A 21,040-nucleotide genomic window follows, 5' to 3' on the forward strand; every position below is an offset into this window, starting at 1 on the left:
GCAGTCATAAATGAAAAAGCTTTCCTAAGCAGTAGCAGCAACTAGTCACAACACTAACACAGCCTGGTTTTTCCATCTCCTGTTCAAGAAGACCTGGACAGTCTATTTTAAATAGCTCTTTCAACAGAGTTCTGCTGTGTGTTACATCAGGTGGACAGTCCATGAGGGAACTTTCTCGTTCAGCATTTTCGGCCCAAATAAGAGGATTATTCCAGCTTGTTTCGCCTGAATGGATGAACTGTTCATCTCCTCAGGTTCTTTTGACTTCTGTGGTGTTGTTTGGAGATGTGTAGGCATTACAGTTGAATATCCCTACTGTAGGAATATACTGGCATGTTGTTGGATGCCCCTTTTCAATAGAAGGGTAGTTAAGGACCTTTCTGGCCTTGTTATCCCTCATTGATGGGAATTTAACCTCCTTATTTGAAATCTTCTCCAAAGATAATAAGTTGTGAATTGCAAGGTCACTTGAACAAGCTTCCCTGCTCATCTTTCATCATTTCCTTGAGTATGTTGGTTGAGCATCCCAAAGGGATCATCCCAGCAGGGCAGTTTTTCCATCTCCTCAAGTACAGAGCTCTCTCTGTTCCTGTAATGTTTGCACAAAGTCTTAATTTCACAGCGTGAAGACCTCTAAAAAGCAGAGCTTCTTGTCTGAAGGCTCTTGAGAGCAGAAGTGGCACATGAGGAATTGTAGGATTTGGCTGTTAATTCACTGGAAGGAGCAAGTAGCTCCTTAGTTTGCTCCCTGGGCAGGGTGGAGCTGTTATTGCCTGGACTGCTGAGTTGGTTGTGGTGTAACACCGGAGCAGAGACACTGTCAAGGTCTCCCATCAGAACTTTTTGAGGCTTTTGGTGAGACTCCATGCCTGGGGATGAGTGGTGTGAATAAACACAGTAGATTCCTCCTGCTGATGAGGGTTATCTCAAGAGCTGGATAAAGCAACCTGAAAACCACAAAGCTGAAGAAATGCAGGTTAAAAAGTGTGTCATGCCTCAGTTTCCCTCTTGGAAAAAGGTGGTATTCCTGCACATCACTGTGGTGGGATAAGGGCAGCTGGGTGTTCATCAGTACCCCAGTGATACCTTGGGCAACTTGGAGATAAGGGAACCTTAGTAAACAGGAATAGTGAGAGCCTTGTTTAGCTTTACTCTAAATACTGTCTGTAACCAGCACTTTTGTTTTGGTTTTGATGTCTCTACTGGAAGAGTTGCTCTTTCCTCCCTCCCCCTTCCCAGCTCCACTTGAGCATGGTTATCTTGATGTGGCCAGTGGGCAGCATTTGATTCACATAATCCTTCAAATAGTGTTTATAAACAGGTATTCCAGTGCAGGTTCTGGGAGCCTTTTCCTCCCTTGTGGCCCATATTTCAGTGTTATATGTCAAGTGCTGCTTTCTGATTTGCTCTTTCACCACACCTTTATATAACTGACTTCCTGAATTTGAAGCAAATGAGGCATCAAAAGAGCTGTTTGCATCTAGGGATGAGCAAATGCCTCTTCTCTTTCTTTCTGGTTTATTTTTCTGGACCAACCTATGCATGATGAAGGAAAACCGGCTTTAATCAGGCACCAAATTTCTTGGTTTTAAAGCAAGAACAAGGCACACACATGGCATGTAGCTGCTGAGAACAGCCCAGCTCAAATCACTGTTGCCATTAATGTTCATGGCAGAGTGATTCTTGGAGGGTTCAGTCGGTGCTGGCAGGAAGTGTGAGTCTGATTGCAGGAGGAAGTGTGACTAATTGGCCGAGGGAACGAGCTCTCAGACTTCTGGAACAGGCTTTTCCCAAGTGCCTGCTGGGAGAAGCAGCTTCAGGGAGGCCTCTGCACCATCCAGTGAGAGCTGTTGTAGGTGAGGCCGAGAGTTGTGCTGTCCTGGGGAACAAGACATTGCAAAACTGAGTCTACAAAAAGACTGGGACCAAAACCTGCTGTGGGGGTTGGTTTTTATTGCCTGGATAAACCACCTCTTTGGACTTCTCTAACTCGTGTAGTGGGGGGAACTTTTTCAGAAGAAGGGAATGATGAAGATTAGAAAGTCTTGACTGCTGCTGCCTTGAAGGGTTTTATGGTGAGGATTAGACTTGGAAGGAAGCACAGTGTGGACAATGGACAGGTATTAGCTGGGAACAGCTATTCAAGGGCTGGAGCTGGAGATGATCCATTCAGGAGCATTGTTTGACTATTATATTGTTGTATTTTCAAGAATGAGTCCTAAGTGCTTTCCTATGAGGAAAGGATGAGAAAACTGGGATTGTTCAGCCTGGAGAAGAAAAGCTTCAGAGTGACTTAATTGTGGCCTTCCAGGACTCGAAGGGAGCCTGCAAGAAACATGGAGAGAGGTTTCTTGCAAGGCCTTGGAGTGACAGGACAAGGGGGAATGGCTTCCCCCTGCCAGAGGGCAGGGTTAGATGGGATATTGGGAAGAAATTCTTTCCTGTGAGGGTGGGGAGGCCCTGGCACAGGTTGCCCAGAGAAGCTGTGGCTGCCCCTGGATCCCTGGAAGTGTCCAAGGCCAGGTTGGAGAGGGCTTGGAGCAACCTGGGCTAGTGGAAGGTGTCCCTGCTCGTGGCATGAGATGAGCTTTGAGGTCCCTTCCAAGCCAAAGCACACTGTGATTCTGTGGTAGTGGTGTAACTGAACAGGAAATGCAAACCAATTCTTTTGTGTGAGGAAGTCTCAGAATGACTCTGTGAGCAGGGCAGGGATCCCACGGCTGATGGCAGAGCTCAGCACTTGTGATTTCTGTTTGTTGGATGTGCTCAGGTGACAACCTCTGCTAAACCTCGTGCCCCAAGCCCAGTGTGAGGCTGCAGCTTTACTCTCACAGTAGAGCGTGTTACTGAAGTGAGTGTGGGAGTATTACTTCCAAAAATGTTTGTTCTTCATGATACTGCCTGTGCTACATTGAGAGGAGAACCAGGAGCAGCACCTGACAGTTTTTGTGATGTCTACACTGCTCACCAGTGCCCTGGGAAGCTCTGCTACAAGAATGAGAGAAGCTTATCTAACATCCATTTAAAAATGGTGGTGGTGATAGATGGGAAATACCAGCTTCTCAAGGAGAACATACTTGAACTACTTCCCTGTCCTTATTCTCCTGGAGTAAAAGTGAGCAGGGGTTGATTGTAACTCTTGGAATATTATTAGCTCGCTATGAAAATGTTCTACTTGGAATTCAGACCTTTGGAAATGGAGAACTCAGTGTGCCTGGTTCTTGGGGTGTCTAACAGGAAAGACTGTGTCTCCAGGGAGTAAATCTCTTTGGCTGGAGGGATAAAACTGCCTTGTTGGACAAGAAGTGGATTTGCTTTGGGATTGACAAGCACTGTGAACGTGACTGTGCTCCCTTGGCTCTGGTCCCAGCCGTGGTTGTTCTGGTGGGGTGCTGGGGTTTCTCCGTAGGACCCGTCCTTCAGGACAGGAGGGAGCAGTGAGCAGAGAGGTTTGTCTTCTGACCTGCGTGGTTTTCTTCTGCTTGGCAGCGTTGGCAAAGCCTGCTGCTCTGCTCTGAGCCTGGGCTGTGCTCAGAGCCCAGGAAAGCAAGGGTGAAAGCTCCCTTAAGAAGTGGGTGTGATAACTCCTGAGGACATCTGAGCCAAAACCACGGGCAATGTAGAAGGCTTAGGAAGGTCATTGTACAAGTGCTGCAGGGAAAGGTCTTTTGTGTAATTTAGAAGCAGCTGAAGTGATAAGGAGACATAATTATCAACTTTTTTTTTTTAATAATGGCAGGAAGTGACTATTTTCATGTGTGCAGAATAGAGATTTGCTAAATTGAAAGTGCTCTGGCCACTCTAAGCTTATGGCTGCTGTGAGGTGAAGCAGGTGAAACTTAAGAGCTTTTAGAAATAGCTTGGGGTAGGTTTTGTGACCAAAATGCTCACGGGCTCATGTATGAAAACCTTTTGCTTATTTTTGTTTATTGTAATCCCACCTGGTTTTAATCAGAAAATTTACTTACTGATGCTGTTGTATGTAATACAGGTTATTAGAAATGTAAGGCATTTTCTGGGAAATGAAATAATTTTTCATCTTTCTCACTTTTGCTTGAAAATATTAGCTGTAAGAGCTTTAAAACTGTTCCCTTACTTGAAGCTTTAAGCTGATTGAAAATCAGTAATGAAAACATTTGTAGGTTATATGCTCTCAATGCAAATATTTACTTTAGAGTTGTAACAACTGAAGTCTTTCATTGCACACTTTGGGCTGTGGGGCCTATTGTAATGAAAATTCCCAGCTTTTTTTGGGGAAAACATTTCAGAGGAACATTAGAAGGCAACATCTGTCTTGACTATGGTGATATTAGTAAACATCAGAATCTTTTGACTTAAACTGCTGTCAAAATGTAATTCCTCTAGTGATGCTTAAAAATTAGAGTGTTCAAGGCACCTCCTGCTTAACACCTCACACTCCCCACTCCAGAAAAAGCAGGAGCATGACCCTCAGGGTGTCTGCAGAGTTTGTTTTTAAGATATGGGAAAAGTCTGCATTCTTTGCCTCATTAGTGGAGGTGGATGTTGGGAGAGCACAGAATCATGGAATGGTTTGGATTGGAAGGGACCTTAAAGCTCATCTAAGTTCCAGCCCCGTCCAACCTTAGCCTTGGACACTTCCAGGGATCCAGGGGCAACCACAGCTTCTCTGGGCAACCTGTGCCAGGGCCTCCCCACCCTCACAGGGAAGGATTCCTTCCCAATATCCAGTCTAATCCCACTCTCTGGTCAGTGTGAAGCCATTCCCCCTTGTCCTGTCACCCCAGGCCCTTGTCAGTAGTCTCTCTCCATCTTTCCTGTCATCTCCCTTCAGATCCTTCAAGGCCACAATTATGTGACCTCAGAGCCTCTCTTGTCCAGTCTGAACAATCCCAGTTCTCCCAGCCTTCCCTCAGGGCAGAAGGGCTCCAGCCCTCTAGGATGTACTAAAGTTAGTGGAAAACCAGTGCCCTGCTTGTTGCTGGAGACTGGTTGCTGATGATTTCCCTGTTCCTTGGTGGTTCCTTTGCCCTCGGGGGTATCTGAGGAGCGGGGCAGGAGCTCTCTCAGTGATGCTGATGAACGGTCACGGTGGTTTCTGACGCTTGTTTTCCCTCTGTTTAGGGAGTGACAATTCCCAGTCAGAGACGCTACGTGTACTACTATAGCTACCTGTTAAAGAATCACCTGGATTACAGACCAGTGGCACTGCTGTTCCACAAGATGATGTTTGAAACAATTCCCATGTTCAGCAGCGGAACTTGCAGTAAGTACCCGGCCCCCGGTGGGAAACGTGGGCCTCGAACGTGGTGATGGCATCAAGAGCTGCACACCTCCAGGGACAAGGTCACATCTACACCCCTCACCTTCCAAAATCTGCTGGGTTAGTGTGGTCTGTCCGCTGGGATCCTCCCAGCTGTGGTAACTCGAGGTCTGGGAGGGACTCAGGATTGTTTTACTGCAGTTTGAAACTGGGAAGTGTTTGATGGTTCGAAGATCAGCGATGCCATAGACAGAGTCAGTAAGGTTGGAAAAGGCCTCCAAGACTGTGGAGTCCAACCTCTGACCCACCACCACCTTGTCAACCAGAGCAGAGCACCGAGTGTCATGTTCCTTGACCACGCCCAGGGATGGTGACCCCGCCATCCAATATATTTATATTTCAATATTTGCTCCTTACTTTTATAAAAAGCCTCCTTTTTTTAAAATACAGCAACTCTTGGGAAACATGAATTGCTGCAAAACATTTGCTTAATGGCGTGTTGGCTTCAAATGCAGCAACATCATTCTCCCCATGATGTTTAAAAAAAATAAATGAATCAGTTCAACTGGGTAAATATCTAATTAACTCTGGAATAAACTTTTCTTTATGTGGAGGCTTCTAAAGCCTGGAATACACCTGTAAATGATTAACCTGATCTGCTGGTACACTGTGTTAGGAAGGAACAGCAGATTTCTTGAAGCTCTGTAATATAAATACAAACTCTGCTGTCCTGTGGGCTGCGTGACAGGGCAGTAACTGCCTAGTGCTGCGTGTTCATTTTTTTTGGTGGTGGAAAAAATCTTTCTGGTGGTTTTGCTATGGGGATTACAGCAATGTGTAATTAATTCCAGTGCCTCCTGTGGCTTTGATTAAAATGGGCCCTGTTAATATTGTTGTGAGACACTACCTGAACACGTAACACACAGAAGAAACAATCCAGCAACTTGTCAGGCTGGGCTGAGGAGGAGGAAGGGAGGAGCCTCTGCCAAAAAACCTCTGCCTCTAGGGGAGAGGTGTGGAGGTTACAGATTTCTGCAATTACCATTTATTTAATGTTTTGGATAAACTGTGCTGTACTTGCCAAATGAAGCTACAAGTCTGAATCACTCGTGTGAGCATTGACTTGGGTGTCCATGGCAGACTCTCAGTGTGCTGTTTTCATGGGATGAACAACAGATTTGTTAAGCACCTGAGAAGGCAGATGAACTATCAACTTCAGCATCTTTGTCTGCTGCAATATTTTAAGTTTCTCTGGAGTTTTCAGTGATTTTTTCAGAACGTGAAACCCGTGGGCTGTGTTGTTTCTTTAGTTGCATTATCGACTGTGATGGGAGGAATTTTACATTGAACACAGTATCTTCAAATCTGACTTCCTGGTTATCATTCTGCTGTTCTAAAGTCACTGACCAAGAAGGGTTGTGCCTCTCAGGCAAAATAAAAGGATGACAGGGTTTCACAGCTCTGAGGATTTGAGGGAGATAAGGTGAGAGAGTTGGGGCTGCTCAAGCCTGGAGAATACTGTGTGGAGACCTCACAGCACCTTCCAGGATCTGAAGGGGCTGCAGGGAAACCAGAGGAAGACTCTTATCAGGAACCATGGTGATAGGACAAGGGGGGGAAAGGCTTGACACTGGCAGAGGGGAAACTTAGGTTGGAAATGTGGATGAAATTCTTCCCTGGAAGGATGGGAGGCCCTGGCACAGGTTGCCCAGAGAAGCTGTGGCTGCCCCTGGATCCCTGGAAGTGTCCAAGGCCAGGTTGGATGGGGCTTGGAGCAACCTGGGCTAGTGGGAGGTGTCCCTGCCCATGGCAGGGGTGGGACTGGATGAGCTTTAAGGTCCCTTCCAGCCCAAACCGTTCAGTGGCTCTCTGAGTCTGTAACAGTTTCACAGCTGGGCTGTTCAGCAGGATAATGTGGATCTGCTCCATAGGGATTCCCACAGCTCTGCAGGGGTGTCTGGCAGTTTCCAAAGAAACCCTACTTGGACTGCACCAAAAGCCTCTCATAATGTCACTGTTACCACTGCAGATTTAATTTGGGAGTTCTGCTCTTTGGTGCTGGTGAGATATACAGGACCAAGTCGGTGCTGGTTGGTTTTGTATCTTAATGTTCCATTCTATCCTTGGTTTTGTTTGTTTAACAGTTGTATTTGTGTAAAAGTAGAAGTTTGTGCTGGCATGACCACCCACTCTACAATTGGAAGAAGAGAGGAGAGAGAATAAAACTCCTCAGATCCATGTGATGTAGTGTGGAGAGGCAGCACACAAAGAACATCAAGTAGTTGTCACTTCATGTAGTTATTTCTTACTATATTGAAAACAACAACTTTCTAGGAGCTCTGGTTGCCTGAAAGTATTGCCATGAAGGACAGAAATCTGTTGTTTGCAGCAGCCTCTAGAAAAGTTTGATGCCCTGTGGTGCTTAACACTTAAAAGATATTTATTGAACCTTGAAAATATCATGATTCTGCTGCTAATATTCTGCTTTTTGACACTTTGGAGGCATTTCTTACAAAGTGACACTCTGTTTTGCCATGCAGATCCTCAGTTTGTGGTGTACCAGCTCAAGGTAAAGATATTCACCTCCCCTTCAGGACCCTCGAGACGTGAAGACAAGTACATGTACTTTGAATTCCCTCAACCTCTGCCCGTATGCGGTGATATCAAAGTGGAATTCTTCCACAAACAGAACAAGATGTTGAAAAAGGTTGGTTTCCTTGCTTTTTCTGGAAAATGGTGTCGAGCCCAATGCAGGGCTGGTACTCTGGTTCTTCTTTGGGGATGTGTAATCACAGTATTTAGTTCTTTGATCCTTTAATCCTTCGAGTGTTCCCAAGGAGCGGATCCACCACAGAAGGAAAGCTGGGTGTTTGGGGAGCTGGTGAGATTAAGTACAAAGGTTGGATAAAAACGATCCTGGATATATATTGCAGTCATTTGGGTAGTAGTGAGTAATCTAATTGAGGAAGAAACATTCTCAGCCTAAAAATAGACTTGCATACTGAGCAAGTTAACTCCAGCTGTTTTCTTCACTAAATTTTCCTAAGGTTTTGAGCAGGCACAGAAGATCCTGTCTGTGCTGTTGGCTGATTCCTACCCATCTGTCAGATGTAGTTGAATTTCTGAGATAATTAAGTTCCTACGCACTTGGTAAAAGTATCTCTGCAGTCTCTTCAACCACCTCTCTGTTCCTGGCTGCAGTGCCTCCACTTTAGAGCTTTAGAGAATTCACTCAGCACTGAGGAGTTTATCAGCTGTGGAAAGAAATTCATCTAGAACTTATTTTGAAACCAGGTTCTTAAAGCTGAATGGCTCATCTCTGGGGTTCATTAGTTCTGGTGCTTGTGGTACCAGTTTGCATCTACCAAAGTGAAAGGTGAGGATGAGACCATGTTGATTAAAGGCTGCCTTTGTACTTGCTGCTTAAAATTCTTCATCAGTAGTTACTCATGGTTTAATGGAGGTTCTAAAACTCGAGAGCATCCAGTGAGTGAGTTCTGTATACAGGCAGGGCCTAAAAATAAGAAATCCTGGAGTGGACTGGGAGACAAAATGTAAGTGATCAGTCTCTTAAAACTGAGCATGCAGGTTGTACCTAGTAGCTGTGTGTAAATACACATGCACACTGTTTTGTGGGCTTGTTCAGGTACCAGGTGTTGTTAACAAGTTTAATCTGTTATGCTGATGTCTGCAAAAGTTTTGAAACTGTTTCTTAGTGGGACTGTTTTCTGTTTAATGAGATGTTTTAGTTGGTCAGTGTAGCTATATGCAACACAGTGTCTGTAAAACAAAGCTTTTTAAAAGTAGAAATTCTGCTTTCAAGTCAACATTAGGATTATTGGCATTTCAAACAGCAACACAGAGCAGCCACTTTTGGGAACAGGAGCACCCAGATTAGTACTGTGGGTTAGACATGAGGGAGGAGATGATACAAAACCCAAACATCTAGACAAGGCCCTGTTTTATCTACACTCTGTCCTATATGGACTGTGAATTTGCTGGGTTTTTACCATCTCCAGTAGCACATGGATTGCAAACAGGCATTATAGGGAGCATTGTGCTGCCCTACCCACCCCAGAAATCCCAGTGTGTAGGTCAGCTGCTGGATCTGTGCCCTGTGGCCTCAGGAACACACTCCTGTGTTTGTTTTACCCCTGGAGAGAGCACTGAGATCCAGTGACAGCAGAAACTGGAGCTGCTGGTGAGCGCACACCATTTCTACAGTGTAAATTTGGTGTTCAAGAGCATGTAAAGCTTCAGAACCCCACAGCAGGAGTGTTACTGGGCTGGACTTTCATTTCAGTGTCAAAGATTGTGGTTTCATTTCTTAAGAGTCCCTTTGTAGTTTCTGAGTAGCTGGTTGATGTACTTTCTTTTCTTTTTGTGTATTCTTACCAAACACCAGAACTGTTTGGGTTCTGTGGGTGACAGGTAATGCAGAGGTTCTCCTTTTCTCAGTGTTCTTGGCCTGTTAGGGCCAAGAAGTGGTGAAAGCTCTTCTTTTCACACCTGCAGACTTTTTTAAGACAGAAACCCTTCACCAGACAGTAAAGAAACCACCTTGACAACCAAAATATCTGTTGAACTGAGTGTCTGATTGCCTCAACTTTCAGTACCAATGGAGGCTAGAAGAAAGTAGGTGTGAGATGTTCCCCAATTCTGGTAAGATCACCTCTCTCAGCTCTGCTGGAAACACAGGCAGGAGCAGATCCTTCCACATGGTCCTTTGACAGCTTGTTACATAAAAAGATGGGAACAGGGCAAAGATGAATATTGGTGACAGAAAAACCTACCTTGGCTCAAAGTTGTACACATTTCTCTGTCCAAGTGTTTCACTTCTCTGCCTGTTCCTTTTCTGGATCAACTGACTACACAGCTTTTACTCAAAACCCCAAAAGTGGGGGCCTTCCAGTGGGGAGACTTGTGTTCTTTTAAAGCTCACCTCTCTGCAGGGATCACCTGAGTCATGAGGAGCAGTATAATTAGGAGTAACAGGATCTTATCTTCCAGAGGTTCTGGCTTAGTCACCAGGTTTATGAAAGGTGGAATTCCAAGTCTGTTGCCTGTCTCTGGTTCTTGCCCTTCCCAGGTTTTCTGTTAGCAGATTTATAGGTAGCTGTTGCAAGTCTTAAAAGACATCACATATTTACCAGTCTGCATTTTAACTTTAATATAATAAAAAAAACTAATAAGATCAATTAAAAGTGTTGTTCCTGATCCATTCTGAGCCTCAGGCTGGAGAATGGCTGTGTCTCAGCCTCTGGAGAGAAAGAAAACTTCTGTGTCCTCCTGCTGGGCCTGGGCTGGTGTTTGACAACACTGACCTCAGCTGAAGTGCCCCAGATTCCCTCAGCATTCCTTGCTTCCAAAGTTCTTAATCCTTTGGAGAGCAGCAGCATTACCTGCAGAGCTCTCTAGTTGGGAGGGTCCTCCTGAAGTTTGATCAAGCTCTTTTTGGATAAATTATTATGCACAAACCAAATCAAACTGGAACAACTAAGGGACTTTAAGCACCTAGTATGGCAGAGACAGTGTGAAACTTAGAACAGCCACATGTCCTGCCTTTTAATGGCAAAAGTTAATTTTGGTGGCTATTGAGGGCTGAGCTCAGCCAAAGGATTGTTGGTAAGGGGGTGACTGCTTTGGAAAAGTTTCCCTCTTTCAGCTCTTCCACAGTCTCTGCCACCTGGCATCAGTTAGGAAGTCCAGAGCTTTTGGTCTTTTCTTGTCTAATCACGTTGTTTACTTTATTCTCAGACCATTTCTTCAGTGTGATGTAGCTACTTCCTTTCAAGAATGAAATGCATGCCCACATGAGAACAAAATGGCTTGGGGCTCCAGTACAGTTATTGTGTATGAATTTCTGATGGATAGAATTTAGCAATCTGGGGGATTTTTTTTGGAGCATGGCTTTTTGTTGTCCTGCCTTGTAGCTTGACTGTTCTTCCATCTCAGACTGCTGCCATAGTCTCTCTAGGTTTGCTTCCATGTATCTGTGCAGAGCCTTTTTTCTTCCAGTTATTGATGCTGACATGATAATTTTTAAGTGTTTCAGAGTATCCTTAGATCACTCGGTTCAATGAGAGTCTGTTTAAAAATAATGCAGAAGATCTCCTAATCTTCCTACCTCCAGAGCCTGGGGGTGAAGGAGACCTTTTTCAGGAGTCCTCCCAGTACAGATGAGAGGGAAATGCTGCTGTGGGTTTACTTTGTCAGTGGTGTTTTAGTGCCAGTCTCCAGCGTGGGCAGGGCTGACAGCATTGTTAGAGCAGTTGTTTCAGCTCTCCAGTCTGGAGATGAGAAGTTCTGCTTCATAGTTCAAGGAGACTTTTTGGGCAGTTGCTGTTTGGCAAACACTGAAGAATGAACTCTGAAAATGTCAGAAGACTTGAACTGTTGATCTGAAAATGGTACAAGAAGTTCCCTCAGCCATGACTGTGGGAGGGCTGAGGCCAGCAATGGAACAGGCTAAAACAGGATCTCCATGTCTTGGACAGCATCTCCAAACCCCTTGGTTTGCTGCAGAGTGATGGGAAGGGCCTGTAGATCTCTCTGCAAAGTAAACTCTCAGGAGGAGATAGGAACTCTTAACTGATGGCTTAAATGCTCTTGGATTGGATCTCAGCCTGCCTTTAGAGACAGGTCCCAGCTCTAGAGTGAAGAATGTTTTTCTGTCAGTGAGAGCTGAGAAGCTGCACGAGGTAGGAGTAGTCCTGTGTGTCACAATAGGGGGATTAAATCAGCTTTTTTTGGTAGATTTTATGGTACAGATTTGGTTATGGAAGAAGTACAGCTGTGATTTTTTTTTTTTTTTAAGACAGATGTCTGTGATGTAACTGGAAGTGAAGCAAAACACATTGAAAAACAGTCTCTGATACTCTTTTTCAGAAGCCTATTCATTAAATTGTCTTATGTGAGCACTTGGTCTGGTATTTTGATTTGCTATATAAAGCCCAAATTCAGTTCATGCCTTGATTTTTAAAAATTCCTATCTTTGGCCCATATTACATCATCTTTCTTCGTTGTCTTGCATGAAATATCTTGGAGTCTGATGCTTTAGCTGAATCCTCACTTTGAATAAGGAGGTTTATTCTTCAGTGCAAACAGCAACGCTGTTATCACCCATAGGAGCTAATTCCAAAAAACCTGACCGAGTCTTCCCTCTGTTTGAGTGGCTGTGCCATGTTCCAGGACCTATGAACTCAGTTTATGAAGCTAATTAAGTTACTGTAGTGGGAAAGAAAGGAAAATAACCCAACGCTTTACAAAGCTGGAGGGAGATAAAAGGAAAAATGACCAGCTCAGCTGAGTTGTATTGTTTAGTTTGAGTCCCTGAAGACCTCTGGAAATTTATCCCAAGGAAAACAGATTAAAAGCTGTCTAGCAAGAAGTTTGTCATCTGTCTTGTCTTCTCCAGCCTCTGTCTGTGGAGCTGAGTCCCTGCAGTTGCTTGTTCAGACAGGCCCTCAAATGCCAAGTAAACCCTTCCTGGTTCTGCCCCCTGTGCTGGAGTTGAAGGTGAGGCATGACAAGCCCGTGCCTTCTGCTGGCATTGCTTCACATCCAGGGGCCTGGTTTTCCTTGGCACTGCTTCCCTCCACTGTTTTGAGCCACTTTCCATCCGTGTGCTGCACACTGGAGGTGACACAGGTGGCACTGAGGACCTGCACCAGTGGCAAAAGTATTCCCAGAAAAAAGGCTTCCAACACAACTGTAATTACAGCATGTTAATTTGGCAGATCAGCTTGATTGCCAGAGGTGCTGGAGAGGCCTGTGGTGAAGTGGGTAACTTCTTAACTTCCAGAAGTGTTTCTACCTGAATTATTTGACTTCTGTCTCTGCCATTGCCCTTTGTTACAGGCTGGGAGTCTCTCAGGTGCTCACAGAAATGCACACAAGCTGGAAGGGGTTTTTTGTAGGCTTTACCTGAAACACTGGAAATGGGTCTGCTGACCTTTGGTAGAGAAGGCAGGCAGGTAGAAGTTGGTTGATCAGACACTTCTGAATTTCCAGGATTTGTGTACTTATTTTTATTGATTTCTGAGTGTAAGTTAAGGTTCTGGAATGGAGCAGCAGATTCATCAGGGATGCAGCAATACTGACCATTGTGGGGAGACTGGTCATTTCTTTGCAGTTTGGATCTTTTGCATGAAAACTCAAATCAGAGTCAAATGGCAGAGTTCCTTTGTGAGGAGCAAGTAAATACAGCTCAGCTTCAGGAGAAATGCTTCATGTGTGAGGTAGGACCAACCTGTCAATCACAACTGATCTTGGAAATGTCAGCTCTTGACTGGCAGAAGGGCAGGAGATGGAGAGCTAAACCAAGGGCATTCAGTGCATCCTGTGGAGCTGTTGAGGGGAAGTTCCTGGGTGTATCACCCTCACAGCTTGTCCAGCCAAGAGCAAAACCAGTTGAGCACACAGGGAGAGAGATGCTCCCGTGCCAGTCTGAGTGGGGAGTGTGTGATGCTCTGGCCAATATCAGCTGGTTCTCCAGCTTTCAAAATCACCGAGACAGTGATGGTTTGCCTCTTTGTACAGGTATAGCTGTGGCAGTGTCAGTGGATAACCAAATTTGTACTTGTTGGTCATCTGTGAAGTTCTGCTTAAGCTGGATATACCTCTGCTGAGCAGAAGGGCAGCAGACACTGGGTCTGACTTCTCTTAGTACTGGTCAGCAAAGGTCTGACTGGTAGGAACCCCCTCAGTAAAGCAGTAATGAATCCACTGCTAAGGGAGTCCTGGATTTGTAGGGTGGTTTTGCTCAATTACAGCTATTTCTGTATAAAAATAAAGAAAAGCTTTCTGTTGGGGGGTAGACTGTTCTGTATTATCAGTGTTTAACTCACCTGAGCTGGTTTACTTGGGTTGTCTGTTAGGTTTGGCAGTTGCTTGGCAAGGTGTGAAGCAAACAAAATCTGTTTATGCCTTGTGATTGCAGGTTAAAACTTATTTAATTTCTTGTCATCCGCTTTTATTGTAGGTATGATAGTTGTAAACCCAACTTTCGATAAGGAGTGACTTCTGAAAGCTTGATTGCTTAAAACTGAGCTTCATTACTGCAGAGTTTTGTGTGTTGTGCAGGAGATTTGGTGAAAATGTCTTTGCATGCAATGTAACCGATGCTGTACTGTTGTCCAAACAAGTTTTGTCTGTTATTACCTATTTGTTTCTGACCAGATGATGATGATGATGATGATATTAGTCTAATGAATGTGCCAGTAGTGAATACTAAAGCAAGCTTGTTTTTTGTGTTCTTCCTCCCCCAGGACAAAATGTTTCACTTTTGGGTAAATACATTCTTCATAGGACTGGATGAAAATTCAGACAAAGTAGAAAATGGAAGTCTAGTTGCAGATCAGGAACTTGATGGTATTTTCAGTACAGAGCGCTCAGATAATGATAAGGAATATTTAATCCTTACATTAACAAAAAACGATCTAGACAAAGCAAATAAAGACAAAGCCAACAGATATTTCTCTCCAAACTTCAAGGTCAGTATATATTCTGTGTGAACAAAGCTGAAAAGCTGCATGACTTGCTCTGATTTGTCTGTCTTGCCTCATGGAGGGACCGTGTGAAACCGCTGGGTAGAGGTTGAGTCCCTGTGTTGGTGTTGCCACCACTTAGCAAAGTTCTTTGCTTGGGATGTTTATCTGCTTTTTGGGAAGCTGAGAGATGTTGAGAACTGGGATTAAAGCCTTCAGGTTGTTTCAGGTATTTCTCAAAGCCATTAGAGACGAGTAGCAGGAGAGCCAGTGACCCAGGTGGCATCTTCCCTGTAGCAGCTGCGTTGCATGAGCTCTGAGCTTGACACACTAATTCCTGACTTGATTTGCCTGTTTTGTGGGAAGCAGAGGGGCCACAGGGATGATGAGGGGTCTGGAGCATCTCTTATGAGGAGAGACTGCGGGAGCTGGGCCTGTTCAGTCTGGAGGAGAGAAAACTGAGAGGGGATCTCATCAGTCCACACAAATATCCCCAAGGCAGGTGCCAAGAAGATTGTTCCAGACTCTTTTTGGTGGTGCCCAGCGACAGGATGAGGAGCAACGGCCATAAACTAAAACACAAGAGGTTCCACCTCCACATGAGGAAGAACTTCTTTGTGTTGAGGGTGGCAGAGCACTGGAACAGCTGCCCAGGGGGATCTTGGAGTCTCCCTCTCTGGAGACATTCCAAACCCACCTGGACATGTTCCTGTGCCACCTGCTCCTCTGGGCAGGGCAGTTGGACTGGGTGATCTCCAGAGGTGCCTTCCAACCCCAGCTCTTCTGTGAGTCTGGGAATACCTTAACCTGGGAGTTAAGCTTTGAGGAATACAAGCCATTGCCAGCAGTGTTTTAAATGTGGGAAAGGCATTTGTAAGAACTTGAGCATTTTCTAACTTGCTCAGAAAATATCAGCCAGACTCTGGCAGTGCTGGTTTGAAGGTAATGATCAGAGCTGCTCGTTGGAACGTTGCTTGGATCAGACTTTTCACACACCAGTCACCCATTAGAGAGTGTTTTATTCGTTCCTGTGCAGTCTTACCACAATTCCAGAGCTCTGGAAGGTAGGAGGATTGAAAAGCTTGGCCTGCTGTGCTGGTGTGTCCTGCTGCTACAACTCAGGAGCACCAGTGACTGCTGCAGGCAGGCACAACTGGGCTGGAAAATCCTGCTGCTGGGCCAGGGCTTTATTTTGCCTGTTGTGGCAGGGAGAGGCTGGAAAACCTGTCTCTGGAGAGAGAGGAACACTCGTGTGATTCAGTGTAGCTGTTAAAAATTGCTTTGTTACCTGTGCTCAGTTCAAGTCCAGGTTTCCTATTTAAATGTTGTTTTTTCCTTCCCCAGGTGAAGCTATTTTTCACAAAAACAGTAGAAGAGCCATCAAACCCCGAGGCTAGCAGTTCAACTTCTGTAACACCAGATGTTAGTGACAATGAACCTGATCATTATAGATACTCTGACACCACTGACTCTGATCCAGAGAATGAACCTTTTGATGAAGATCAGCATACGCAGATTACAAAAGTCTGAATATTTTTTTTATCGGAGATAAAAAAAAAAAACATACAAAAAAAACCCCACCAACCATGAAGAGAGACAAACTTGAATAAACTGAAAAAAAAAAAAAAAGGACCTTTCTAAATGGCAAAAGGACATAGTGTCAGAGTACCAGTTATAGGAACAATTCTTTCCTGACCAATCTTGTTTTGCCCTATGAATCTACAGGGTTTGACACTTGTCCAGTCGGGGGGAAAAAAGGAAGGTTACGTAGCTCTTATATGTATATACCTTTTTGTGTCAAAAGGACATTAAAACTTCAATTAGGAACTATAAACATGGCACTTTCCCATTTTATTCCAGTTTTATAAAAGTGGAGACAGACCTAATGTGTATGCGTAGGAATTTTTCCTTTTGTGTTCTGTCACCAAACGAAGTTCCAAAACCGAAAACGACAACAGCGACAACAAAAAAAATTACAGGTTCACATCCTGCCCCTTTTTTTGCACTCGTGTGGCAACAGAAAAGTCTGCAGTTGGCTAAGAGATGTTTCTAGAAGGTTTTCCTACATTCTAATGCATGTCTTTTGGCTGGGGGATGGAAAGGAATGCTCGGGAAGGAGCGTGGCCTCCGTCCCGTGTCCGGCTGTTCCATGCACCTTTCCTTAGCATGCTGCCCCAATCCATCCGGGACAATGGAGGAGGAGCCGCCGCTGTCACTGCTTGTCCTTCGTGCATTTTCATTTTTTCTTTTTTTCAGTGTAATGGTGCTAGAAAAGGCAGCTAGAGGGGAGTGATTCTGTGATTCTGTACCGGGGGGACAGGAGTGAACCTTCCCCGCACCCGCGAGACCCGCGCCAGGAAGGGAGACCAATGCTTGGGGTCACACAAAAAATATGAAAAAAAGGAAACACAGCAACAATGACTTAACCATACAAATGTGGAGGCTATCAACGAAAATAGGAGCTTGAAAACAAATGGTTACAAAATTTGACAATGATTTATTGGGTTGTTTTCTTTTTTTTTTTTTTTCCTGAATTGTAATGGCTGCTCCATCTCCTGTGTAATCAAGGCCAGTGCTAAAAGTCAGATGCTCTTAGTGCAGACATCAGTCAACATCTTACATTTATATTAGTAGTTTTTCAATCATATTCCTGCTGTGAATATTTCATGTGCTGCCTTGCAAGCTTTTTTTTTTTTTTCCTCATGAATATAAAAATATTTTGTAATGGTGCACAGGAAATGTCATTGGAGATTCTCCAGGTTTGTGTTTGTTTTGAAGGTTTCTGATGCATTTATTCAATCAAGCCTCTGTCAGCCGTTCCACCCCTTTGACCTTACACATTCTAATACAATGAGTTTTGCAGTTTTGCACACTTTTAAAAAAGAAAAAAAAAAAAAAAAGAATTCAGTAACTGTTAGGGAATTTTACTTGAATGCTCAGTACCTACAACGTTTGAAAAGCAGACCTTACACACGATAGAGAGGAAACCAGTGTTGCAGTAAATTCTCAGTGCTGCAAGTGAAGATTAAAAAGCAGAACTTGTCCCAGATAAATTGCTTGCTATGAAAAAAAAACCCAGCAAATTAGTTTTGTACACTAACTGACAGGGTTGTGTTATCTGTTTGTAGGGATATTAGCCAAGGGTAGGGCTTGAGATTCCCTTTTGGTGTGTAATTGTCATGCCCAGACTGCAGATGACTTCAGAGTACGAGTGCTGCGGCATCCAAAGGTGAAGCAGCTGCCCAAATTGTCCCCTCTGAAGTACATGGTGAAGAGCTGAGCCCAAATAGATGCTTTTTTTAGTATATAACTCATTCCCCCCCATCCCCCATTAACTTACTGGTGCTGACAGTGAAGTTCATGAGCTGTGTTCTCACCTGGAATTATGTATGGAATCTGTACAACAGCATTAATGGTTGGAATTGGAACGAGACAAGGCAGGGCTTCCAGTAATTACTGTTGGTAAACAAAGGTATAAAGGGCTTTTCTTTTTGTTTTCTTGTCTGGTATCAGTTGGTCAATTTTGGCTCATCAGGTTCGTGATTCTAACTTCTAACAAAGCTGGTAAATACTTTCTGACTTAGAGGTTTAATTAGACTTTAATAGCTTAATGGATCAAGATTGCTGGTTCCAGCACTTGCTATTCCCAGTGCTATGACGAGCAGGAGGTGGTTCCCTTGGGACATGAATATTGAACTCTTACCCTTCCAATCACGTTTCACCTTGTCCGGTTTATAACAGTTGAAAGTTGTGTTGGCTTAATAAACAAAAACTGTTGATGCTTTAAAAGTATTTGGATATTGACACTGCTGCGTGTCCCCCTTTGGATAACAAAGGTGGGATCAGTGTGGTTCCAGCCTGGAACGCTGAGGGATCGGAAATCATGGCGCGATGGGCTTTTGCACTGTTATTTTTCCTTTGGAATGTGAAGGTTGGAATGAGGGTTTTGATTTTTTTTTTTTTTTTTTTTTAATGTTTCGATGTCTTTGAGAAGCCTTGCTTACATTTTATGGTGTAGTCATTGGAAATGGAAAAATGGCATTATATATATATATTATATATATAAATATATATTATACATACTCTCCTATACTTTATTTCAGTTACCACCCCCATAGAAGTTGACAAGAATTACTATGACTGAAAGGTTTTTGAGTCCTTATTAAAACTTTATTTATGACAGTATTCATAATTAGCTTGAACTGCATTCTGTAGGTAATCTTTCCTTGAGTTTCTGGACTTGTACGCTCCGATCTTTTTGGATGTGCAACAGCTTACATGTCTGAAACTACTTGAAGGCATCACTTTGGTAAGAGCTTACTGTAAGGCCCTGAAAGCATCCCCTGCTCATTGGCAGCCCCAACAACTCCAAACCTTGGCCACAGCTGCTGCAGGGCAGCTGCAGAACTCACACCCAGATTTCCCCTCGTGGCACACGTCGTAAACCCAGGTGGAGTTTACACGCGGCATCATTCCAAAAAAAACCCCAAAAAACCCCCTTTGTAGCGATCAAAAACCCCGGGATGCTGGTGTGCAAGTTCCATGTTTAGTCCTAGCAAATGTGTGCAATATGTTAACGATGCCTGTGGTTGCCACGAAGTGCCTCGTTTACCTTTGAAATGCTGTTAGGAAGTGTCGTGCATGCAGATGGATGGGGTGGGACTGTGCACTAAAAGGGGCTCCAACTGCAGCGTTTGGCAGAGCTGCCTTTCTCTGCCCGTTCAGATTTCCAGTCTGTTTTCATATAGCATATATATATATAGATACTAAAAGAAAAACAAAAAAAAAAAAAATCAGTCTGTTAAGCAGCCTTACTCTGATTCAGCCTCTTCAAATACTATTGTGCTGTGCAACAGTGGCTCTGTGTGTAACTGAGAATACACAAAAACCAAGTATGACATGTACAGGATAATGCCTCATACAAATCAGATGTCCGTTTGTTATTGTGTTTAACAACCCTTTATCTCTTAGTGTTAAAACTCCACTTAAAACTGATTAAAGTCTCATTCTTGTCACTGTGTGGGTGTTTTATTGAAGTGCTTTGAGTATGGGAAACAGTCAGCTGGAGTGTTCTGCTTGTAAGCCATGAAATTCTGGAGCGTGATGATGGTCGAGCCAAGGGTGCTCCTTGTGCCTCCAGGGATTTTAAGGGAACTGCAGCTTAAAACCCTTTTGTGTTCAGAGGCTTTAACAGAGTGCAGGCAGTGGAAGTGCAGATTGGGTGCAGGGATCTCAAACCCTTCCAGTGCCTAGAAGGAGCTGACAAAAACCATGGAGCGAGAGTATTTCCAAGGGCCTGGAGGGACAGGACAAGGGGGAATGGCTTCCCACTGCCAGATGGGATACTTGGAAGAAATCCTTCCCTGTGAGGGTGGGGAGGCCCTGGCACAGATTGCCCAGAGAAGCTGTGGCTGCCCCTGAATCCCTGGAAGTGCTCAAGGCAAGGAGATGCATTTTTCCCATAGAATCATGGAGTCGTTAAGGTCAGAAAAGCTCTTTGAGATCCTCGAGTCCGTGCTCAGCACACACATCAGGTGTGCAATTTGGGGGTTCTTCTGGCTGCTGTTTGCAAACTAGACTTTAAACTGGCACTTAAATCCTAGGTGGTGTTCCCCTGGTGTGTAGGGTTACCCCCAGAGCCTCTAGGAACGTGAGACCCGTGGCAAGGAACCAGGGAACTCTTCTGCACCCACGGGCGACTTTGGGCAACTGTGGTTATTCCTGCTGCCTTCCCACTGGTGTTAGAGTCAGCCCTGTATCACATTTGGCTGTGCATCTCCAAAAAACATGCAGATTGGAGTAGAGGTTTGGTGCTGTGGCCTGTTCTGCTCTTTGGTGGTTTGAGAAATGGCAGTTTTGGTGCTCTGGGGGGGTGGAGGGCTTGGCAGGTGAGTGACACAGGTGACATCATCTTTTTAGAACAGAAGGTGGTACCACCCAAGCTGTTAATATGCCTGCCTTTTGTTGAGGTGAGCTTGTTTTGCATCCAGAAAGTGAAAATAGAGTGAGAAGATGTCCAGGAAGGACGGGAAGCTTTAAGGAAAGTCGTCTGAACAGCCTTCAGCACGCTGAGTAGCTTGTATAAATATGTAGCTCTCTGTATATGAAGGGTTCTGGTCTGGAAACAGGTGGAAAGCCCTGTGGCAGTGGTGATGCTTGACCTGCCCTCCACGTCCTGTGCTGCAGCCCTTGGCAGCTAAAAGGAGCTTCTGTACAAAAATGCTCATTTTTTTTTTCCCATTTACAGGTGCCTGTACAAGTGCTCTGGTGCCCAGGGTGGTGACTGTGCTCCCCAGGGTGGTGACTGTGC

At 44.5% G+C, this 21,040-nt stretch overlaps 1 protein-coding gene across 1 annotated transcript in view; it reads left to right on the forward strand.

Annotated features, from left to right (window-relative positions):
• The window catches only part of PTEN (phosphatase and tensin homolog), a 47,149-nt gene extending 27,626 nt beyond the window's left edge, over positions 1-19,523 (forward strand). Inside the window, exons 6-9 of the mRNA XM_032695496.1 lie at positions 5,104-5,245; positions 7,783-7,949; positions 14,512-14,736; positions 16,075-19,523. Of these exons, the coding sequence (XP_032551387.1) occupies positions 5,104-5,245; positions 7,783-7,949; positions 14,512-14,736; positions 16,075-16,260 (720 nt within the window). The 3' untranslated portion in view covers positions 16,261-19,523. The remainder of the gene's footprint in view (positions 1-5,103; positions 5,246-7,782; positions 7,950-14,511; positions 14,737-16,074) is intronic.
• The last annotated feature ends 1,517 nt before the right edge of the window (positions 19,524-21,040 follow it).

The sequence above is a fragment of the Chiroxiphia lanceolata genome, chromosome 8 (assembly GCF_009829145.1).
Source record: "Chiroxiphia lanceolata isolate bChiLan1 chromosome 8, bChiLan1.pri, whole genome shotgun sequence".
Taxonomy (NCBI): domain Eukaryota; kingdom Metazoa; phylum Chordata; class Aves; order Passeriformes; family Pipridae; genus Chiroxiphia; species Chiroxiphia lanceolata.